The 23,999-nt window shown below is 40.1% G+C and overlaps 1 protein-coding gene across 3 annotated transcripts in view; it reads left to right on the top strand.

Annotated features, from left to right (window-relative positions):
* Positions 1 to 23,999, top strand: part of tsnax (translin-associated factor X) — a 58,088-nt gene that overhangs the window by 8,697 nt on the left and 25,392 nt on the right. For 2 of the 3 annotated variants that reach the window (XM_078541977.1, XM_078541978.1), the window contains exons 3-5: positions 639 to 759; positions 9,391 to 9,505; positions 11,385 to 11,515. In XM_078541977.1, the coding sequence (XP_078398103.1) occupies positions 639 to 759; positions 9,391 to 9,505; positions 11,385 to 11,515 (367 nt within the window). The remainder of the gene's footprint in view (positions 1 to 638; positions 760 to 9,390; positions 9,506 to 11,384; positions 11,516 to 23,999) is intronic. The other variant, XM_078541979.1, reaches the window with a different exon arrangement.

Here is a 23,999-nt window from a genome sequence, read left to right as displayed (position 1 = left end):
TTACTATTCCAGTCAAGGGCATTCTAAAGCTACTCATATTACACTAACCTAGGATATCCTATTGCTATTTTTGCTGTACCAATCAAGGGCATTCTAAAACTATTCTCCCAATCAAGGGTGTTATATAGCTATTATACAGATCAAGGGCATTCTAAAATTGTGTTCATACATATCAAGCATTTATTAAAACTATTCATATTACATCAGTCAAAGCATACTAAAAATATTTATATTACGCCAATCAAGGACATTTAATAGGTATTCTTGTACCAATCAAGGGTGTACAAATACTATTCTTATACCAATTTAGAGTGTTCTAAAGCTATTGATATATCAATCTAGGAGTTTTACAGTTTTGTTCAAGGGCATTGTAAAGCTATTACAATAACAATCTGGCAATCTATATTAATTCCTACTGTAACTATTGATGGTAATTTAAATGAAAATATGTTGAAGTTCCAGCCAGCCATGTGAGTAAAATCAATAATATTGCCTTATTATTTAATGTTTCAGTAGACAGAAAATGCAGAGCCTGCTTTCCTACATGATATGAACATTTGTAACAATATTACAATACTTGATTTGGTTAGTGTTGATTACGATCTATTGAAATAGAACAATTTGTTGATGTATTGTAGTTTTCTTTGAGATCAGGTGGATTCCGAAAACGAAAACATGATAATGTGCAGCCTCGTAACCGAAAGGAGGAAAGGGAAAGTAAAGTAAACCCATCCTCTCCAGTGCTGTTATCCTTCAAGTGTAAGTGCTTTATTAGCTCACCACTTTTATTGTTATTTCCATCTTATTTTTAGCTTGTGCCAATCTAAGGCATCCTAATGCTATTCTTACTGTACCAGGATTGAGGTGACTAATATAATGGGAACAGACGCGGAAGTAGATTTAGAATGGCAAAAGGAAGCCAAAAATTGATTTGAAAATCAACATGGAGATGTGAATTAAGAATTAGTGACAAGACGTACGAAGCATGCAATAATGCAGTGGCTGATTTGCAGAAGAATGAAATCCAAATGAAAATATTATATCTGTAACATAAGTCTAATCACATTACTATTGTCCTCTAGAGGTTTTCTTGCTCTCTTGACGTTTTGGACTTTTGTTGAGACATTTGTACAGGCTCAGTCATCCTCTTGTACCGCACCAAAGTGGAAGTCTTGACAATATCTGAAGGCCCTACAACACAGTAGCTTCACAGTTGAGCCCAATCCTGACCTTAAATCCACATTTGTGCAGGCATTTCTGAATGTGTTGCAGGAGTAGGGAAACTAATGTGCGCCCTGACTGAAATCCGCTAAATTGAAAAAGTCCCCTTTTAGTAGAAGAGTAGGATCTGCCTCATCAAAAGGATATGTAATTTGTGTGAACTGAAATTAAAGCCTTGTGTTCCTCAGAAATTTGACATTGCATTTTGCATGAAGTGGGAGTTATCTAGATTGTCAAAAACTTCTGGCTCCTGATGAAACTAATGCTGCAGAAATGCAGTTGCTTTATGCTGTCTTAGTCTGAGATATGTCAGATCTCATGGTTATCGCAAGGAAGAAATAAAAGACTTGAGTATACCAATGGAAAAATTTGGTTTGTTCAGCTTTTTTTCTACTGTGGGGCTAGGATAACCTGCTTCAGCTGTGTCACTAAAGGTTGCAACACATGTTAGAAACAAACATTTACAGATAATTATTGATTGAATTGATTGGAGGTTTCTACAGGCCCATGAATATACCTGGCCATTTCTTGGAATGGGCAAATTTGTTACTTGGGTAGTTGCAATAACCTTTTTAAGGATATTGGTGGTTGGGTGTCAGCTATGGTTGGTAACATTCTTGCCTCTGAGTCAGGATGTTGTGGGTTCAAGTCCCACTCCTTCTCAGGTAAATGTTAAAGATCCCGTGACGCTATTTTGAAGAAGAGTAGGGGAGTTATCCCATGGTGTCCTGGCCAATGTTTATCCCTCAATCAAAATCACATGAACAAGTTATCTGATCATTAGCACATTGCTGGTTGAGGGAGCTTGCTGAATGAAAATTGGTTGCCACATTTTCTACACCAGTGACTGTACTTCAAAAGAACTTCATTGGTTGTAAAGTGCTTTGGGATGCTGGTGATTGTGAAAGATGCTACAGAAATGCAAGTTTTCTTTGCTTTTATATTCTTTTCTACAGACCTTTGTCATTAGGTTAACTACTGAAGGTTGTATTATTTTTGGAATATCAACCGTTCCAGGACACCACAGTTATGAAACTCATTATAAATTCCTTTGAGAATATGTCTTGATTATTTTCAAACAGTGAATCTGCAGTGACATTGCTGATAATGAGTCAGAGGATGAGCATTTTATCATGTGGGTGTGCTGACAGCAACTTCCCTCCTGGTCAGCAGAGCCAAAGGTACTCCACTAACACGATTATTGTTTTTCGCTCTGCCACATACACAGCCTCTTTCCTCTCACTACAGCTGGTGTCTTTGTATGTGTCTCTCTCTTTTGTAATTTTTTTCTCCCTTTCTTTCCTTCCATTTTTCTTTCCTTCTCTCTTTTGTCTCAGTCTTCTCAAATTTTCTTGCTCGATTTCTTCCTCTCCTCTGTTATCACCTTTTTTCTCTCTACTTTCTTCTCTCTGTGCTCTCAGCTCTCTGTGCACTTTCTCTTTATTCTCTCTGGCTGCTGCATTTCCTGCATTAAAAACAGTGACCACTTCAAACTACATCACTATTTGGAAAATGCTTTGGGACATCCAGAAATCATGAAAGGTGCTGTATAAATGCAAATAGATTTTTTTTTCTTCTCTTCTATCTTTGTCCACTTGCCCATACGTGCTTACCCCTCTCTCACATTCATGCCTTTAATTCTGAAGGTTGTTGGTTGAAATGCCATGGGATTTGAACAGATAATCTAGATTGCCTTTCAGTGCAGTACTGAGGTATTGCTCTGTTGTCAGAGGTGTCAACTTTTGGATATGTGAAGACCCCTTGGCATTATACTTAGAAAAGCAGGGAGTTCTGGTACCCTGGCCAAATTTCCTCTCCTGCACAAAACACGTAATAAGTATTAATTGGCCATTCATTAATTTGCTACTTGTGAGACCTTGCTGTATGCAAATGGTTTGCTACATTTGCCCATATAACAATAGTGACTGTATTTCACAAGTAAAGTGAAGTGTTTCAGGATTCCCTGATTGAAGAAGTGATCAAGCATTAAGTATCTGCAAGTTCATTCTTTCACCGCATTTTCTGGTACATTTTATTTCCTCTTGGATCTGTTGATTTAGATAGGTATAGCCACTTAGTGTGTTTGGCCAATTATATAATATTTTATTATGGTGCATGTTTCTCTTGGCACTTTATAATTTCAGTAGTTGTTTGAATGGTTAATATTTGTACATTCGTATCACACTCGGAGTTAAAAATATTAGAAGAGTTTTATTGAGTTTTATTTATTGTGTAGTAAATCAGATGAGCTAAGAGTACAAGGAGAAATGTGGCAATATGATATAGTTATTACAGAAACGTGGCTTAAAGAGGGACAGAAATGGCAACTCAACATTCCTGGTTACAAGGTTTTCAGATGAGATGGAGTGGGGGTAAAAAAGGAGGGGGCAGTGGCAATTTTGGTTGATAAAACAACTACAGCTGTAATTGGAGGGATGATATGTTAGAAGGATCATCAAATGAGGCAATATGGATTAAGCTAAGGAACAAAAAAGGGGTAGTAACACTACTGTGAGTGTAGTATAGACCCCAAACAGTCAGAGGGAGGTAGAAGAGCAAACAAGTAGGCAAATACCTGAGAAGTGCAAAGAAAATAGGGCCGTTATAGTAGGGTATTTTAACTACCCCAGTATTAACTAGGAAAGTTTTAGTGTGAAAGGAATCGAGGGATTCAGGAGAATGTTTTTGGCCAGTATATAGCCAGTTCAACAAGAGAAGGTGCAGTTCTGGACTTGGTTTTAGGAAATAAAGCTGAGCAGGTGGAAGGAGTGGCAGCGGGTGGGCATTTTGGTGTAAGTGATCATAATTCAGTTAGTTTTAACATAATTATGGAAAAGGACAAAGATAGAACAGGTGTTAAAGTTCTAAATTTGGGTAAGGCCAATTTTACTAAGCTGAGGAGTGATTTAGAAAAAGTGGACTGGAAAAAGCTACTTGAAGGTAAGTCAGTGTTAGAGCAGTGGGAGGCAGTCGAAAGGGAGATTCAAGGGGTTCAGAGTAAACATGTTCCTGCAAAGAAAAAGGGTGGAATGGCCAAATCAAGGAGCATACAGAGTAAGATAAGGCAGAAAAGAAAATCTTATGTCAGACACCGAGAATTCAATACTACAGAAAGCCAGGAGGAGTATGGAAAGTGCAGGGATGAAATAAAAAAAGGAAATTAGGAAAGAATGGGCGTGAAAGAATACTGATAAGTAAAATCAAGGAGAACCCAAAGAAGTTTTATCAATATATTAGGAGTAAGAGGATAACCAAGGAAAGAATAGGGGCTATAAAAGACTAGAAAGGTAACCTATGTGTGGAGGTATAAGATGTGGTTATGGTTCTTAATGAATACTTTGCGTCTGTCTTCACAAGAGAGGGGGATGATGCAGATATTGTAGTTAAGGAGGAGGAGTGTGAAATATTGGATGTGATAAACATAAGGAAAGAGGAAATATTAAGGGGATTAGCATCCTTGAAAGTGGATAAATCAGGGCGAGATGAAATGTACCCCAGGCTGTTAAAAGAAGCCTGGAAATAGCGGATGCTCTGACCTTCATTTTCCAATCCTCACTGGATGCAAGTGTGGTGCCAGAGGATTGGAGGACTGCCAACTTTGTACCTTCATTTAAAAATGGAGCGAGGCATAGATCAAATAATTTATAGGCCAGTCAGTCTAACCTTGGTTGTGGGCAAATTATTGGAATCAATTCTGAGACACAGGATAAACTGTCACTTAGAAAAGGATGGAGTAATCAAGGACAGTCAGCATAGATTTGTTAAGGGAACATCGTGTTTGACTAACTTGATTGAATGTTTTGAGGAGGTAACAAGGAGGACTGATGAGGGTAATACAGTTGATGTGGTGTACATGGATTTTAGAAGTGCTTTTGACAATTTCCCACATGGCAGACTGGTTAAAAAATAAAATCCCATAGAATCCAGGGGAATGTAGCAAGCTGGAGACAAAATAAGCTCATTGCAGTGCAGGAAACAAAGGGTAATGGGGACGGATGTTTTTGTGACTGGACGGCTGTTTCCAGTGGGGTTCTGCAGGGCTCAGAACTAGATCCCCTGCATTTTGTGGTATATATGAATGATTTGGACTTAAATTTAGTTGCCATTATTAAGAAATTTGCAGACAACACAAAAATTAGCTGTGTAGTTGATTGCGAGGAGGAAAGCTGTGGACTGCAAAAAGGGCAGAAAAGCGGCAAATGGAATTCAACCTAGAGATGTTGCATTTGTGGAGGTCAAATAAGGCAAAGTAATACACAATAAATGGGAGGATACTGAGAGGTGTAGAGGAAGTGAGGGACCTTGTAGCCTTTGCCCACAGATCTCCAAAGGTAGCAGGATAGGACAACAAGGTGGTTATTAGCTGAGTCAGAGAATATAAGAGCAAGGAGGTTATGCTGGAGCTATATAAAACTCCAGTTAGGTCACAACTTGAGTACTGTGTGCAGTTCTGGTCACCTCATTACAGAAAGGATGTAATTGCACTAGAGAGGGTACAGAGGAGATTTTCGAGGATGTTGCCAGGACTGGAAAATTGCAGCTATGAGGAAAGATTAGATAGACTGGGGCTCCTTTCCTTGGAACAGAGGAGACTGAGGGGAGGTTTGATGGACGTGTACAAGGTTGTGAGGGACTTGGATAGAGTGGATGGAAGGGACTCATTTACATTAGCAGAGAGTTGATATAAAGTGACTGGTAGAAGGAATAAAGAGGAGATGAGGAAAAATCTTTTCACTCAGAGGGTGATAAGGGTATGGAACTCGTTGCCTAAAGGGTAGTAGAGGCAGCACCCCTAAACTCATTTAAAAGGTGTCTAGATATGCACCTTAAATCCCGTAGTCTCCAGGGCTATGGACCAAATGCTGGAAAATGGGATTAAGCTGGGGGGCTCATTTTTCAGCTGGCGCAGACACAATAGGCAAAGTGCTATAAATTTTTCTCCTTCTGTGCTATAAATATTTCTACTTTTTCTAAATATCTGAAAAGGAGGAAAGTGCAGGGATGTGGGGAGAGGGTGTGGGAGTGGCATATGTGAATTGCTCCTTAGGAGAGCCAGCACAGACAAAATTAGCTGAAAGGCCACCTTTTTTAAAAATTCATTCACAGGATGTGGGCTTCGCCGGCTAGGCCAGCATTTATTGCCCATCCCTAGTTGCCCTTGAGAAGGTGATGGCAAGCTGCCTTGAACCGCTGCAGTCCATGTGGTGTAGGTACACCCACAGTGCTGTTAGGAAGGGCGTTCCAGGATTTTGACCCAGCGACAGTGAAGAAACAGTGATATATTTCCAAGTCAGAATGCTGAGCGGCTTAGAGGGTAACTTCCAGGTGGTGGTGTTCCAATCTGTCTGCTGCCATGTCCTTCTAGATGGTAGTGGTCGTGGGTTTGGAAGGTACTGTCTAAGGAGCTTTGGTGAATTCCTGCAGTGCATCTTGTAGATGGTACACACTGCTGCTACTGTGCGCCTGTGGCGGAGGGAGTGAATGCTTGCAGATATGGTGCCAATCAAGCGGGCTGCTTTGTTTTGGATGGTGTCAAGCTTCTTGAGTGTTGTGGTAGCTGCACTCATCCAGGCAAGTGGGGAGTATTCCATCACACTCCTGACTTGTGCCATGTAGATGGTGGACAGGCTTTGGGGAGTCAGGAAGTGAGTTACTCGTCACAGGATTCCTAGCCTCTGACCTGTTCTTGTAGCCACAGTATTTATATGGCTAGTCAATGGTAACCCCCAAGATGTTGATAGCGGGGGATTCAGTGATGGTAATGCCATTGAACGTCAAGGGGCGATGGTTAGATTCTCTTTTGTTGGAGATAGTCATTGCCTGGCACTTCTGTGGTGTAAATGTTATTTGCCACTTGTCAGCTCAAGCCTGGATATTGTCCAGGTCTTGCTGCATTTGGACATGAATTGCTTCAGTATCTGAGGAGTCGTGAATGGTGCTGATCATTGTGCAATCATCAGCGAACATCCCCACTTCTGACCTTTTGATAGAAGGAAGGTCATTGATGAAGCAGCTGAAGATGTTTGGGCATAGGGCACTCCCCTGAGGAACTCCTGCAGTGATCTCCTGGAGCTGAGATGACTGACCTCCAACAACCACAACCATCTTCCTTCATGCAAGCTATGACGCCAACCAGTGGAGAGTTTTCCTCCTGATTCCCATTGACTCCAGTTTTGTTAGGGCTCCTTGATACTACACTCTGTCAAATGCTGCTTTGGTGTCAAAGGCAGTCACTCTCACCTTACCTCTGGAGTTCAGTTCTTTTGTGCATGTTTGAACCAAGCCTGTAATGAGGTCAGAAGCTGAGTGACCTTGTCGGAACCCAAACAGAGCATCAGTGAGCAAGTTATTGCGAAGCAAGTGCCGCTTGATAGTACTGCTGATGACCCCTTTCACCGTTTTACTGATGATGGAGAGTAGACTAATGAGGCAGTCATTGGCCGGGTTGGATTTGTCCTGCTTTTTGTTTACAGGACGTCCCTGGGCAATCTTCCAAATTACCGGGTAGATACCAGTGTTGTAGCTGTACTCGAATAGTTTGGCTAGGGGCACGGCAAGTTCTGGAGCACAAGGCTTCAGTACTATTGCTGGAATATTGTCAGGGCCCATACCCTTTGCAGTATCCAGTGCCTTCAGCCATTTCTCGATATCACATGGAGTGAATCAAATTGTCTGAAGACTGGCATCTGTGATGCTGGGGACCTCTGGAGGAGGCTAAGATGGATCATCCACTCAGCACTTCTGGCTGAAGATTGTAGCAAATGCTTCAGCCTTAAAATATGCTATATGTGCTATAACGATTCTAAGAACTAATTGAAGGTTTGAAGAAACCAGAGGGTGATTTTTACCAAATACTTTAGGTTCTAAAGAAGTGGTCAAAATAATAGGCTGAAGCGCTGGTATAGCCTGTATTTAGTGCAAGATGCCATCTTGGTAAAAGATTGAAGCCAGTGCTAGGAACAGCTGCCTGGAAGAGAGTTAAACTGATTGCCTCTTAAGATGCCTGCTGGTGCTCATTAAAGAGGCTGCACAGCATTTTTGTGGCTAGCAGTTCAGATAACAGCCTGTCCTAACAGTGACCAGCTGTTTGGGAGTAAAAATGGCATTGATGTTGATTTCAAGTGCTATTTAAAGGGAAAGTCACCACTTAAAAGCATACTCACCATTTCATGGTTATTGCTGATGGAGCTGTGAAAAGGTCCTCTAAGACACAGTTATAGATTTTATGGGACACTTTGTCAAGTCTTCACTAAGATACGAGCAATATTTATTCTGGAAATTTTCTGAATTCGCCTAAAAAGATTAAGTGCAATGCTACTGCATCTTAAGTTGGCTACCAGGAGAAAGGGAGTGCTTGGTCATCAGCATCTTGCTAGGGGTCTCCTTTGGTCTGGATGAGGAATTGGAGGAGGACATGAGACCAGGATGTGCCTCACCAGCTGCTACAGGAGAGAACAATAGGAGGTCAAGATGGCATCCTGCCTCCCCTGCAGATACAGGATATTCCTCCTCCTCTGGACCTCCAATGCTGCATTTGATGACCTGTGCATTCTCTTTCCCTCAGTCCCTGAGCTATCATGCAAAGTATTGCTTTGTGGCTGGCACACATTTAGTGGAAGTAGGTGCAAGGATCCCATGTATTCCGCTCCATAAAAATTGTGTCTGATCAACACTTGAATGCTAAACCTGCAGGTTTCTGGTGAGCAGCTGTAGGCACGATCAAATTATAGCAATCATCAATTAACCCAAAAATTGTGTCTTGAATCTGGACTTTCAAACAGGTGTTTCTTATTAGCACAGTGTCTATTTAGTCGTTGTTTTCAGCCTTTGGCCAAAATAACTCACAAGTGTTTTGCTGTTTTCAAGCTAACTTTTTGCAGGCCTGGGAAGGTTCTTTTAATCTGTGGTTTACAGGGAAGAAGCTTTGGTTTGTGCATGGTTTAAGTAAATCACTGCTGTGGAGGCTACCTCTGGTTTCATTCTCTGCCTCAGGGACTTCTCAGGAAGTGCTTTTCAATGTTAGCGGAAATGAAACGAGCAGTAGTTTCTATTGTTCTATAAGAATGACATTGTATCATTTGCAGTGAATGGTCCATTGACATTTTCACAGATGAACTAAAATTGTGATTATAGACAAACTAATTGTTTTCCTCATTTTGTTTTGATCAGCCTTTCAAAAGGAGCTAGATGCAAAGCATGATAAATATGAGAGGCTAGTAAAACTCAGTCGTGATATTACTATTGAAAGCAAACGGATTATTTTTCTTCTGCACAGAGTAACCAGGTGGGTAATGAACAAGATCTTCATTTATTAACTTATTACAAAATTAAATATACTCAGTGAAGAGTGCTATTTATATATAAAGTAGGTCTCTCAAAATGTTGCTGTCATGAATTTGGTTGAATGTTGTTTGATAAGGACAGAAGTGTTATTCCATGTGATACATATAAAACTTTGCTGGTAATGTCAGCCTGTGTACCTGTAAGGCCACAAGTATAAGGGTTACATAAAGCGTCAGTCATTCATAGTTTAATGTCTAGTCCAGGGACTTTGGGAATCGGTATGTGCTGGTCAGATTCATTCACCAGCTGTGAAGCACATAATATTTGAAAGTTGTTTGAGGACAGTAACAAAATGTGATATCTGCATGTGCAGGTGTGCCATGCTTAATATTACTTGTGAATCCAGAAGTAAGCCAAAGGATGCAGTGTTTTGTAGGGCAGAACATTATAGAAATTTAAAACATTGTGTTATTCTGCTGCTGAAGTGTTGGTGTGTCCTTTTTTAATGCTTTAGTTGTTGATATAAATGCTCAGTCATGGATCAGACTGCATATTGGAACACTGGCTACATTGTGGGAAGGCAAATACAAGAAAGCAGACACTATGGCTCAAATATGAAGTTTTTTGTTATTTTGAAAACACTGCACAATGTGGGGTGTTCTGGAATATAGGGTACCTGAAAGAGGGATCCTTGTTTTAGGAGCCCTGGGGACAGTTCTCTGATCAGGAAGGACAGATAATTAAATCTGTCAGTTTGTGAACTCTGAGATTGCATCTTAAAGTCTAGGAGGGGATTGGTCCCAGCATGACAAAGGGAGCATTGAGTGGGGAGGCAGGTTCTAGCACTCTTTACAGGTTTGTAGCCTAGAAGAATGGGACTTCAGCAGTCTTTGTCAGTTTGGTGCTCTGACAAATGCCCCCCTCCCCCATCTGATGCCCCTTTTGTAGCATAAGACATTCTCCTCCATTGCTTTCTGCATACATTCTTCCTTAAAGTATTTAGTGTACTATTAGTGAGTTTGTTGATTTGTATGATATTTAATAAGCATAAATTTTTAGTTCATACCACAGGTTTAATAGTTTGTTATACCAAGTAATTGACTCTTAAATCTAACAAAATAGTTAAGAGAAAGATTTTTAAACTTTCATCCTTCAGACTGAGAAAAAGAAATACATTCTTAATAAGGAATTTGATTTTATTTGTTTTGTAATTGTCACTAAAGAAAGCACAGCTACTGTTAATCACAGGTGAAACAACAACAGATTTGGTCAAAGTGAAAACTTCAAAACAAGAGTACTTGGTAATATGTTAATGGCTGTGATATGAAATCAGTGTCCAGTTTGGTTCAAAAGTTCAGAGATTCAAACATTATTGGATCTGTTTCACAGGCTTAAAATGGGCAGAATAAATACAAATTTAGCAGAGCAGTGATCCTTTGATTTGGGCTGCCACTAAACTTGTTGGAGCCTTTTTCTGTATCACAGGGCTCATTCCATATTGAAATGATTGTCCTGTGCGTGTTTCAGGATTTGTTTGCTAACTTTCGGGCTCAACACCTGCCATCCTGTGACAGGTCTTTGAAAGAACTATCCAACTATTCACACTCCCCAGCTCGCTTATTTTTTTGCATTGCAAAATTTATCTACTGCTGAGTGAAACACCGTTGGCTAAAAGAAATATCCCCTTTTGACAAATAATAAAAGCTGAATTTCCCACATCACAATACCAGGGACTGAGATGAGCAAGTCAGAGAATTGACTTGAAGAGATGAATTATCAATTTTTTTTTTTGAATTCAAGTAGAATTTCTTTAGATAAACTACATGTTTACAAATCATGCTTAGTTATCTATTGCATCTAATAAACTCTTCAATTCACAGCATTAGTGACATTGAGGAATTACTAAATGAATCTGAGGGCAAATTTGGTGATGTTAGACTAAAGATCCAGCAAATTTCCCAGGAACTGATTGGTGAAGACACGTGCCAATTTCACCGTGCATTTTCTCCAGGTAAGAGGCCAATTTGAATCCATTTTCAACTTTTTTTCTTGGAAATAGCCATGAATAATACTTCAATCTAAAACCTAAAATTCACTTACATATTTCAAAATAATGTGAACCAGTTCTGTAGAAGACTAAGTTGTTTTAAATGGATTATTGATTATTTAGTTTATTATCTAAGTCATGTATTGGAATAATAGAAAATTTGAATCTGACAAACCAAAAATGGTTGCAGTGTAATTTTTGTAATTTGTTCGATCAAGTCCAGGCACACACATTCTTTAAGCAGTAGACATAAAGAGAAATAAAGACAATTACCCTGTTGTTCCCTGGGTAGAAACATAACCTTCATTGATCAGTTTTGACTCTCTACAAATTGTTAAGGAAAGCTCAAGATCTTTATTAGTCACTTCTCACACAAGCTGTCCTAGACGATTCATTGTAGCGTGACAAGTACTATGGTGAACAAGACTTCCAGAAATGAGAGAATTCCTACAAAATAGCACATTTCATTAGTTTACCATCCAGGCCTAGTGCCCTACTTCCTATCTCAAGACTATCTTGACTATCTCAGTTCCAACGTGGCAACAAAAAGTAGTCAACAGGCACATCTTGCAAGCTAAATCCTGCATTTCAACAAAAAGTTAACCACAGTGTCAGCTAAATTGTACCCTGACACATATAGTCTCCTTGCACTTTGTGAATGAACAAACTTAGCATTTTATTTCTAGCTACAGTACAAATCCACAAGCCATTAATAAGTAAAATGAAAGCAAAAACCTTAATCATATGAGATTATACCAATTCGAATTCCACATCTATTTTACAATACTGTGATTTAAATAATTTGAAGCTTGTTGACCTTCATGCTGTTATGAAAGATGCACCAGAAATAGGTTGCCAGCTCTGATTTGACATACTCCTTGGAGGTTTGAAATAGCATGTGACTGTCCTAGTATCTGGCCCATCATTCTCCAACAGGGTTGGTGCTTTGGTGTTCCTATTCTGCTGCATTTCTGATGGTGGAGAGGGCCTAAGGAATTTTGATCCAATTAGAACCATTATTGGTCCATGATGTGTAAAATTGCTGGGGAGAATTCCTCTGACTTGTTTTTGAGCCCTGAATACCAACATGTAGTGTATGTTTTTATTTTTGTAGATTGTTTTGTTTAAGATCTTCTTAAGTGGGCCACCCCTCCTTGAAATTCTGCTGGCGTCTTGCCCCTTTAATGGGAAACACTTGAAACATTTTGGTGGGATTGGGTTTTTTCTAACTCAGTCAGCCCATTAGAAATAAGGACCCCTGCACGTCCACTGGCCAACTACAAAATGGAATCGCCTTCTCTAGTCTCTAAATAAATGTTTGGTACAGTTCAATTTCAGGTGTGTCTGCAATTACTTTTCTGAAAAAGAGCTCCTTCGTTATGAATATCTCATATTTCCTGTTCGAGTATGACATTATTTGATATTTCTGATCATTAAAATCCACCTCTAGGCCTCAAGTAGTGAACTAAACATGCGTCCCACACGTTTAATTCTGTGATTTGTCTAAAAATCATCTTTTACAATCAATTGCATCCAGATTGCATCTATAGCACTGAATCTGTCTCACATTGATTGTCAGCTGCTTTGCAATTGCTTCACTGCCAGTTGGAGCAGTGGGAAATGATTATTATAATTGGATGGCCATTTTGAAAATTTAAATGATACATCCTTGATTACTCATCGATGGAATGTAAATTAGATATTGCAATGTGCATCAGTGGTACTGTTTTGCATGAAGTAAGAAATTAAACATATAGTGAAACTTCTAAGTTTTGTTCGTATTGTTGGTGAATCCTGATTGAAAGTGCATTCTAATGTATTCTTTTAAAGCAGCTGTGTGTCAGAATACAACTTACTCCGTTTTCAAACACTGACACCCTTGTTATGGTGAATTATGCATATCAAGCATCTAACTTAAACAACCGCAAAAGGTGCAACACCTGCCCCTTTACTTCCCCCCTCCTCACCGTCCAAGGGCCCAAACACCCCTTTCAAGTGAAGCAGCATTTCACTTGCACTTCCCTCAATTTAGTCTACTGCATTTGCTGCTCCCAATGCGGTTTCCTCTACATTGGAGAGACCAAACGCAGGCTGGGTGACCGCTTTGCGGAACACCTTCAGTCTGTCCGCAAGCATGACCCAGACCTTCCTGTCACTTGCCATTTCAATACTCCACCCTGCTCTCATGCCCACATGTCCGTCCTTGGCCTGCTGCAATGTTCCAGTGAAGCTCAACGCAAACTGGAGGAACAGCACCTCATCTTCCGACTAGGCACTTTACAGCCTTCCGGACTGAATATTGAGTTCAACAATTTTAGATCATGAACTCTCTCCTCCATCCCCACCCCCTTTCTGATCCCCCTTTTTTCCAATAATTTATATAGATTTTTCTTTTCCCACCTATTTCCATTATTTTTAAATGTATTTCCATCCATTATTTTATCTCTACCTTTTAGCCTATTTTGATCCCTTCCCCCCCACCCCACCCCCACTAGGGCTATCTGTACCTTGCTTGTCCTGCTTTCTACCCTTAATGTCACCTATTAGCACATTCCTTAGATAATATCACCACCTTCAACACCTCTTTGTCCTTTTGTCTATGACATCTTTTGTCTATCTCCACCTATCACTGGCCCTCTATCCAGCTCTACTTGTCCCACCCCCCCCCTTAAACCAGCTTATATTTCACCTCTTTTCTATTTTTCCTTAGTTCTGTTGAAGAGTCATACGGACTCGAAATTTTAACTGTGTTCCTCTACACAGATGCTGTCAGACCTGCTGAGTTTTCCCAGGTATTTTTGTTTTGGATTTCCAGCATCCGCAGTTTTTTGCTTTTAACTTAAACATGCATTGAGTTGACACTGAGGCACATGCATGTATATCAAAAAATGTTTGGCATGATTCCCTTCTTTTGACCAAGTGGCTCATCTTCTCAGCTCAGATGATTTTTCTCCACAAATTGCTGGCAGCTGTCAGATGCAGAAGGGAAGGCTGGAAGAATCTGTGCAGCTCAGCCTTGGTCTGCAGGAAGGGAAAAGTGAACTGCAGTCCTGGGGCTGTGGTTTCTGAATGCTGGACAGGATTTGGCTAGGGAGGTTATGTCTGTTCAGTCCCACTGATAGTCTGACAAGGCCAACACCAGTGCAGTGGTGTCCCCTGCCTCATGTTCCCGATCCAGTTCTGGCTTTAGCTGCTTGACATATTTTAGCTGTAGCTTTCTGAAGCCATAGTCTCAGCCCTGGAACACTTGACTCCATGCTGTGGCTGAATCAAAAAGTTGAAAGATCTAGCGGATGTTCTGGAATTCGGAACAACTAACAGAGTGTAACAGCATCCTCAGCGTGATTGCTGGTCATGTGCAGTTTGGTGCCTTTTGACTTTCAAACTGGAGAGGGTCTGCAAAGTATAGATTTTGATAATATTATCACTGGTTCTGGAAGAAGATATGACGGGGCTGGGAAATGACAGTATGGAGGAGTGCAGGAATCCAAGATTGTTGCCAACCCAAGGAAGAACATTTAAACAGGATTCAAAGCAGCATCACTTAAAAATTGTTATTTAAATAACCAAAAAATATATCTCCTGTGACACTGATGATGCATAAGAGGGAGTGAATGTTTGTGGATGTGGTGCTAATCAAGCGGGCTGCTTTGTCCTGGACGCTGTCAAGCTTCTTGAATGTTGTGGGAGCTGCACTCATCCGGGCAAGTGAGGAGTATTCCATCACACTCCTGACTTGTGCCTTGTAGATGATGGACAGGCTTTGGGGAGTCAAGAGGTGAGTTACTCGTCACATGATTCCTAGCCTCTGACCTGCCCTTGTAGCCACAGTATTTATATGGCTAGTCCAGTTCAGTTTCCAGCCAATGGTAACACCCAGGATGTTGATAGTGGGGGATTCAGTGATGGTAATGCCATTGAACATCAAGGGGTGATGGTTGGATTCTCTCTTGTTGGAGATGGTCATTGACTGGCACTTGTGTTGTGCAAATGTTGCTTGCCACTTGTCAGCCCAAGCCTGGATATTGTCCAGGTCTTGCTGTATTTGGACATGGACTGCTTCAGTATCTGAGGAGTCACGAATGGTGCTGAACATTGTGCAATCATCAGCGAACATCCCCACTTCTGACCTTATGATGGAAGGAAGGTCATTGATGAAGCAGCTGAAGATGGTTGGGCCTAGGACACTCCCCTGAGGAACTCCTGCAGTGATCTCCTGGAGCTGAGATGACTGACCTCCAACAACCCCAACCATCTTCCTTTATGCTAGGATTGACTCCAACCAGCTGAGAGTTTTCCTCCTGATTCCGATTGACTCCAGTTTTGCTAGAGCTCTTTGATTCCACACTCAGTCAAATGCTGCCTTGATGTCAAGGGCAGTCACTCTCACCTCATCTCAGGAGTTAAGCTCTTTTGTCCATGTTTGAAGCAAGGCTAGAATGAGGTCGGGAGCTGAGTGGCCCTGGCAGAACCCAAACTGGACGTCAGTGAGCAGCTTATTGTTAAGCAAGTGCTGCTTGATAGCACTGTTGATGACCCCCTTCCATTACTTTACTGATGATGGAGAGTAGACTGATGGGGTGGTAGTTGGCAAGGTTGAATTTGTCCTACTTTTTTGTGTATAGGACATACCTGGCCAATTTTCCACATAGCTGGGTAGATGCCAGTGTTGTAGCTGTAGTGGAACAGCTTGGCTAGGGGTACGGCAAGTTCTGGAGCACAAGTCTTCAGCACTATTGACAGAATGTTGTCAGAGCCCATAGCCTTTGCAGTATTCAGTACCTTCAGCTGTTTCTTAATATCACGTGGAGTGAATCGACTTTGGAGAATTGATTTAATATTTAGTGTGAGGACACTTCTTGGTTAAAAATCAATAAAAGTATTTTGAAAATATTTAAGAAAAATTCACTACCTAACATGGGACTTGAATCAATGGCTCTGGGATTAATAGTCCTATTAGCTACCAAGTGAGCTACCCAGGTTGTGTACAAAGTCCCTATGCAAAGACTGAATATATATGGAAACACATTCACTTTTTATGGTTTCAAGCCCCTGGAGCCCCTGCCTTGCATTAGAAGAACCTACTGAGACTTGCTTCAGTTTAGGGTTGTTTCTGTGTTGCAGACTGTGGGATCTCTGCCTCAGATCACGTCCAGTACGAGCTATTTTACCTGATTAATGTTGTTAATACAAATTCTACTGCAAATTTCTCTCCCTTAATATCACAGACTTCTTTGGGAATCTGCCCACCTGGATATCGAGTTTTTCTGTACTAAAAATATCTTTCAGGCCTATCCTTTATGCCTTTCTGATACCCATCAAGCAACTTTCCTTCCTCAGTTAATATTGTATGCTTTCTCTTTCATCTTCTGAACTTCCAGAGATATTCCACCGTCTACACCCAATGACTGAACACAGTGCTCATCAAATGGAGTAAAGTTATGCCCATTTAGATCTCTACAGCTTCCAAATTGGAAGCTTCTTTTCGCTAATGCATTTGAGTTCATGTGTTTTTTAAAGTTTTTTGGAAAGCTGCCTTAATCCTCAGATTACAGTCAGTTACTGAGTTTTAGGCTAGCATTGTAGATCAACCTTATTTGCTCTGCTTTCAGTTTCTTCCCAAGAGAGCCTTTGTTTTTTTTAAATTTAAGGTTGAGGGATTAATCTTCTTTCATTTTAATCTCCACCTCAAATCAAGACATCACTGCGAGCTCCTTTTTCTGGCTGCCCCAACAAATATATACATTTCGCATCAATAATATACCATTTCTGTAAATGATAATTTGTTTTTAAATGAACAGAAACAAAAGCCATTAAGCCAACAGTGTATAGCTAAATGGATGATGGGACAGATTCTGCATTGTTACAACTGAATAAACAGTGAATGAGTTGAAACATATTCCCTTGTTCTTTGGTTGTAACCCTGGGCTTCCTTTAATCATAAGGCTACAAGTGGATGCATTCCTTAAATTTACAACACATTACTAATTGGACAAAATGCCCAACGCTGTGGTACTTCAAAGAGCAGAAATGTCTGGAATTGAAGCACTCATTATCAGAGCTCAGCTCAGATGGAGTGGATATGTAGTACTGATAAAATCCCTAAGACGATTATGTATTCACAACTTAAACTTAGTCGCTGCCTATGAGGTAGACTGAAATTAAGGTTCAAGAACTTCTTGAAGGCAAATCTTTGTGGTGGCAAGTCCACCATGAATTGGGAGAAAAATGGACAAGAACGAACTACTTGGGGAGTGATCTCAAGAAGTAGTGTTGCTTCTTTTGAACAGCAAAGAATACAGGCAGTTAAGGGCAAAAGACAAGCTGGAAATACGGGCAGTCGCAACAAAATCAGACAATTCGTCCTTGTCTGCTCTGTGGAAAGCCATTCATGTCTGTAATCAGGCTTCACAGCCACATTAGAACCCACAACAGATGATTCTAAGCACACAAGAAACAGCCATCTTCAATAACGAAGGGAAATCAACAATGACTAATTGGATTTGACAGCATCTTGAGGTTTAACTTTCAGCAAATCTGTCCAATCTTTTAATGCTTAAAACTCATCTCTCCTCTTAAAACCCTCTCCTCTTAAAGATACCTTTATCTTTCTAGTGAGGCATTTTCCACATACACTGTAACCTCCCAACCATCTCCAACCGGTCTGATCAGGTTTTTTGTTTCCTTTATTTATGACATTGTATAGCCAAATATTGTACTGGTGCTCTGTTGTCTGCTTCACTCAGAGAATTAAGGCAACATTGATAAGGTATTGATTATCTTTTACCTTACAAATTTTGACCTTCTTCCACGGAACAAGGGAAAGGGCAAGAATCAGCAAGAACTATTGGTCATAAAAACATATTGTTACCTCTGAAAAGAAAATTTACCTCCAATAAAAGTTCAGAAGTTCGCTTTATTTTATTTTCAGGTTTTTATTATATTTAAGAATGCAGTCAGCATAAATACTTCAGTTTTTCCAAAGACTGTTGGCTAGATTTACAAACTAGCCTTCAGCCAATTTAATTCACTCCACATGATATCAGGGCTGGAATCTTATGCTGCTACCGGCAGCAGGAAATGAGGTGGGCAGACGCACTTAATTGTGTGGGAGGTAAAATACCAGGTTCCATAGCAGGATGAAATTAGGGCATTACGGTTGCGGCAGATTAAAGACGGATTGAGTTTCCAATTGCAAGTGGCAGGAACCTATTTTTAATGCATTTGCATGTCATGCATACTCGTTAAAACACCATTTTGCCAGATTAAATGGTATCTCTGTAATTAACTCTGCAGCAAACAAGAAATACATGCCTTCAAATTCATGACTGGTTAAAGGTGGCATGCACAGCAGGTGAGGTAGTCTGCCTGGTAGATTTGGGTTGACTAGGAGCTGCTCTTCTTTCATGAGGTGCTTTCAACAGTGCAGCACTCCCTCACTGGAATGTCAGCCTAGATTTTTGAGCTTGAGTCCTGGAGTAGGACTTGAACCCACAACCTTCTGTCTCAGAAGTGAAAGTGCTACCCACTGACTCACAGCTGACAAGTCAGTGGCTGGATATTCTGCAGCAAGTGACTCACCACCTGACTCCTCAGAGCCTCTCCAGCATCTACAAGGCACAAGTCAGATGTATGATGAAATTCTTTCCACTTGTCTGGATGAGTACAGCTCCAACAACAATCAAGAAGCTTGACACAATCCAGGATAAAGCAGCTCGCTTAATTGGTGCTCCATCCACCACCTTAAACATTGATTTCATCCATTCTACCATAGTTGCAGTATGTATCATCTACATGATGCACTGTAGCAACTCCCCAAGGATTCTTAGACAGCAGCTCCCAAACCTCTACCACCCAAGAGGACCTTGGGGATGCAGACACATTGGAACACCACCTCCAAATACCCCTTCAAGCACACACTTTCCTGACTTAGAAATGTATTTCAGTTCCTTTAACGTGGCTGGGTCAAAATCTTTGAACCCCCTCCCTAACAATTCTGTGTTGCACCTTCACCACAGGGGCTGCAGCAGTTCAAGAAGACAGCTCACCACCACCTTCTTGAGGGCATTTAGGGATAGGCAATGAATGCTGGTCTTGCTCATGATGCCCACATTCCATAAATGAATAGAAAAATATGTGCAGGCATCTCCCTTGATGTTGCTCGTAGTGAAATTTATAACCATGGTATTATGTCAGGTAATTCACATGTATAAAGGGAAGACTTTAACTTCTTGAAATGTTATAGTTAGCTATAGTTAAAACTTGTGTTCTGTGCAATGATGCAATATTGGCATTTCAGGCAGATAGTTAGATACTTCCCATAAACCCAGACCTAGAAGGATTCATAAGGCAACTGCCCATCCCAGGACCTTAGAAAAGGCAAGAATGAACATAATAGACCTTTCACTCTGTAGTCAGGACGCTTGATGTATCCAACCCAGCTGAACCTTGGGAGCTTATGTTAAGTTATCTTGATCATCCCAGACAGCATGGTTTTTGCATTTAGTGCACAACCATTCATTGTGCCAGCGTATTCTCATGGATATTCCATGGACAAAATGCTACCATGAGTTTGTAAAATACATGCATGGTATCTCTTAAAAGAATTGTCATTTAGCTAAGCATGTTATTTGAAACCAGCAGAACCATGAAGAGAAATGTAGTTTTCAGAAGGGGTTCTTGGAGACAAATATGCAGCAGAAGCAGAAAAATAAAACTGCATGCAGCAATGAAAAGCAATCTTTTTCAAGCAAAACAGCAAAGCCACTCCCTAGAATTCCTGTTATAGACACTTTTGCTCTGCAAATGCGCTTAACAGCCCATAGGGACACAGCTTCCTCATGTTTTGTACATAGCCTGCTGTTTCCTCTACAGATATTAGCTTTCAATCTCATCATTACTGCATTCTGCAGCTCTATAAAACTCAGGTGTTCAACTCAATTAGCAGCTTTCACTTTTCAAACATAGACTTAAACTATAATTGAAGTAAGCAACCCCATGTCAGCCATGGGCTTCCATTCACCTAGCCAAACCATGCTGGAACTTGGTGCCAAGAAACTGCCAGCTGATATGAGGGAAATTGATTAATGGCTCTGTAAAGCCTTTGGAAAATTTATTGCCTGTTCTGAGGAAGGCAGCTGAGAGAGAACAAAAACATCTTGGGCTAAACTGCAAATTAAAATTTTATTTTTAAGATGACCCATGTGAGGATGTATTCCACCTCTTTTAAAGAAATGGGTAAAGGGACACAAGGGACAATCGTGTTTTTATATTGCTGCATGTGTATTTTAACTTCTGTAGCCGGTTATGTTACATTCAGGAAATTACTGTTCACAACGGATCATATGGCTTTCGTTTATCATAAGTTACTGATAAAGCAGAATGTGAGGAATGTAATGCTTCATGGCCGGTAAACTTTCCTATCTTGGTGTTATGTGATTGGAACATCCTACTTTCAGACTGGATATAATCTGGATATAAACATGTGTTGCATAGTGCTTGCTGCAAAACAGTCAATGTTTTGTTTAGTCTAAGAACTATTGTGCTCAGTTCTGGGTACCTCACTTTCAGAAGGATGTCAATACCTTGGAAAGGGTGAATGGGAGATTTATTAAAGTGATATTGGGATGACTGACTAGAGAAGGTGAGATTTTCACTACAGCAGAGAAGGTGAAGAGAAGATTTGATAGAGGTATTCAAAATTAGAGGGGTCTTGACACAGCAGATAGGAAGTGTTATGACGTGGCAGATGATGTGTGCCAGGCGGACCAAATCCACCAAGGCAATCTTGGTTGCTCTATTACAATGGTTTTGCAATTTGTATTTATTACGAGAAGATGTGTGCACTGAATTCAGAAGTAAGGAGTCCACCAAGATTTTAAGAGAATTTAAAAATTAAATTAAAATATTTTTTTAACAAAATAAAAGATTTCAAGCACATATATAAGACCACAATTACTTACTGCTACAACAACTCCTAAAATTCCTAATTAATCTGACTCCCAGTTACACACCCCCTTTAAGGCAACAGTCCAAAAAAGATTTTAGATTTTAAAAAACTAGCAAGTTAACACAGTACCCACTTGACAGTGTAATTCCAAATGGCTTTCTCCAACTTCAGTTACTGGACACAGCTGACTTATGCACAAATGGTTGGAGGTTTCTTGAAGGCTGTTTCACACATTCCTGTTAGATGTTACATGGCCCTCTTCTCACATAGCCTTTCACTCTTTATATATGTTTCTCTCTCTTTAATATGTAAATTATATTGTTCCATATGTCTTTGGAATGGTACCTTTCCCATAATATAAATACTTACATGTTGCTAATATTGTCAGTAACCTTTGGGAAAAATAAATACACCCCATAACCTTGCTTATCTGGCTAGTTGTAAACCGACTAACATCCGTTTGAAATCCAAACAATCGCTTCACTTATCTAAAAATGCAAATTCCCTTCACACTTTACATGCTCAGCCAGCATCCATGTTTACTTATTAGCATTTCAAACGCATTTCTATACCAAGCTTCTTTTGATAATTACAAGCTTGCAGTCTACCTGACTCCAAATGTAATTAAATCACACAGACAGAACCAACTATACTCAAACCCGTAAACCTACTGTACAATAAACCCAAAATATTATAAAAATTATTATACTTTCGTAACAGAAAAAACTATTTCCACTGCAGGAATGTTGGTAACCAGAGGTCACAAATTTAAGAAAATTTGCAAAAGAACCTGAGGGAGATTTTTTTATTATTATCGTGCAGTGAGTTGTCATGATCTGGAATGCACTACCTGAAAGGGTGGCGGAAGTAGAGTCAACAATAACTTGCAAAAGGCAATTGGATAAATATTTGAAAAGGTAAACAAATTGTATGGCAGGGGAGTGGGATTAATTGGATGGCTCTTTCAAAGAGGAAGCAGTTAGGCAGAATGGCCCCATTCTTTGACATATGATTCTGGAGTTTAGAAGAATGAGAGGTGATCTCATTGAAACACAGAAGATTCTGGAGGGACTTGACAAGGCAGAAACAGAGGTTGTTTCCACTGGCTGGGGAATCTAGAACCGAGGGGCACAGTCTCAGGGTGGGGGACTAATCATTTAGGAGATGCGGAGAAATTTCTTCACTCAAGGGGTTGTGAATCTTTGGAATTATCTACCCCAGAGGGTTGTTGTTGAATATACTTAAGGATGAGATAGACAGATTGTTGGTCTCTCAGGGAATCAAGGGATATCGGGAGCAGATGGGAAAGTGGAGTTGAGGCTGAAGATCAGCCATGATCATATTGAATAGCGGAGCAGGCTTGAGGAGCTGTATGGTCTTCTCCTGTTCCGATTTCTTATGCTATAAAGAAATGAATCCGTGGTTTTTAGGCCTTGTGGCCTCGTGGCATTGGCATCATATCTAATTGTCTTATGAGTTGGAATCCTGTGATTAGCCACTATGAAAATATGCCTGCATTGTTGTGATGAAGAAAACTGGGCCATTTTTATTTTCCTTTACAATTAGGGATCTAAGCCAACAAGCGCTTTTACTGCTCCCTACTTTCTGTTAACTTATTAAGGAGTAGGAAAGTTGAGATCGTGAACTGCACTTCCTCCTTGGCTACAGGAAGTTTGATAGAAAATGAGAAGTGCATTACAGCTTTAAATTTGTCATAACAATTTTCCTCATTACCTAGGCAGCCTGAGAGTCCAAAGGGTGACCAGTGGTGGAGTGGAAAACAAGGCTACTTTCTATTAGCTCTCTGATGGCTACCAGTGGAAAACCAATTAAGCAAAACAGAACTGCCTTTGGAAGTTACACATTTTTTCTTCAGTGCTGACCTTTATGTCAATGTAACTGAGATTTACTATTTATAATTTTGAAAAAAGCTATTCCGCCTGCTACATTTTAGACATACTTTTTCAGCTTTCCTAGGCTGATTCCCTTTTAGATAATGAATTTTACTGGGAGGTGATGCATTATTCATAAACTATTCATGTGTTAATATATGACTAATATCATCTTGACACGTAAACACCAGCAGAATGGTCATCCTCTTGTGAAATGCTGGGTTCAGTTGAAAACAGCTATGCTCGATTAATCCAATTGACCCCACAAGTATATTTGTAAAACATAATGTCTCCTTGATAATTGGAAGGAAGGAAAAATACTTGGGGATTTTTTTGACCAAATTTGACTTTCTTTTACGTGTAAAGATGGTTGTTATTTTTAAAATATTTTTAGGAATATGATGGTATTCTGTAAAGAAGGCTGTATGTGTGTGTGTGTCCATGATTGATTAAACTGGGGGAAGGTCAGTAAAGACAGCTTGTCTATAGGAGCTGAGAGATGAAAGGGAAAGGTGCTAGATGTATGCATTTGTAATGAGAGGCTCTGGTGAAGTAGATTTACAAGTAAATAGGTTGGATTTTTAAATTTGCATTAGGCGATAGGTAG

This window comes from Cetorhinus maximus, chromosome 5, assembly GCF_964194155.1.
Source record: "Cetorhinus maximus chromosome 5, sCetMax3.hap1.1, whole genome shotgun sequence".
Lineage (NCBI taxonomy): Eukaryota > Metazoa > Chordata > Chondrichthyes > Lamniformes > Cetorhinidae > Cetorhinus > Cetorhinus maximus.
Note: the sequence above shows the minus strand (reverse complement) of the source record. Positions and strands in the feature narration are given on the sequence as shown.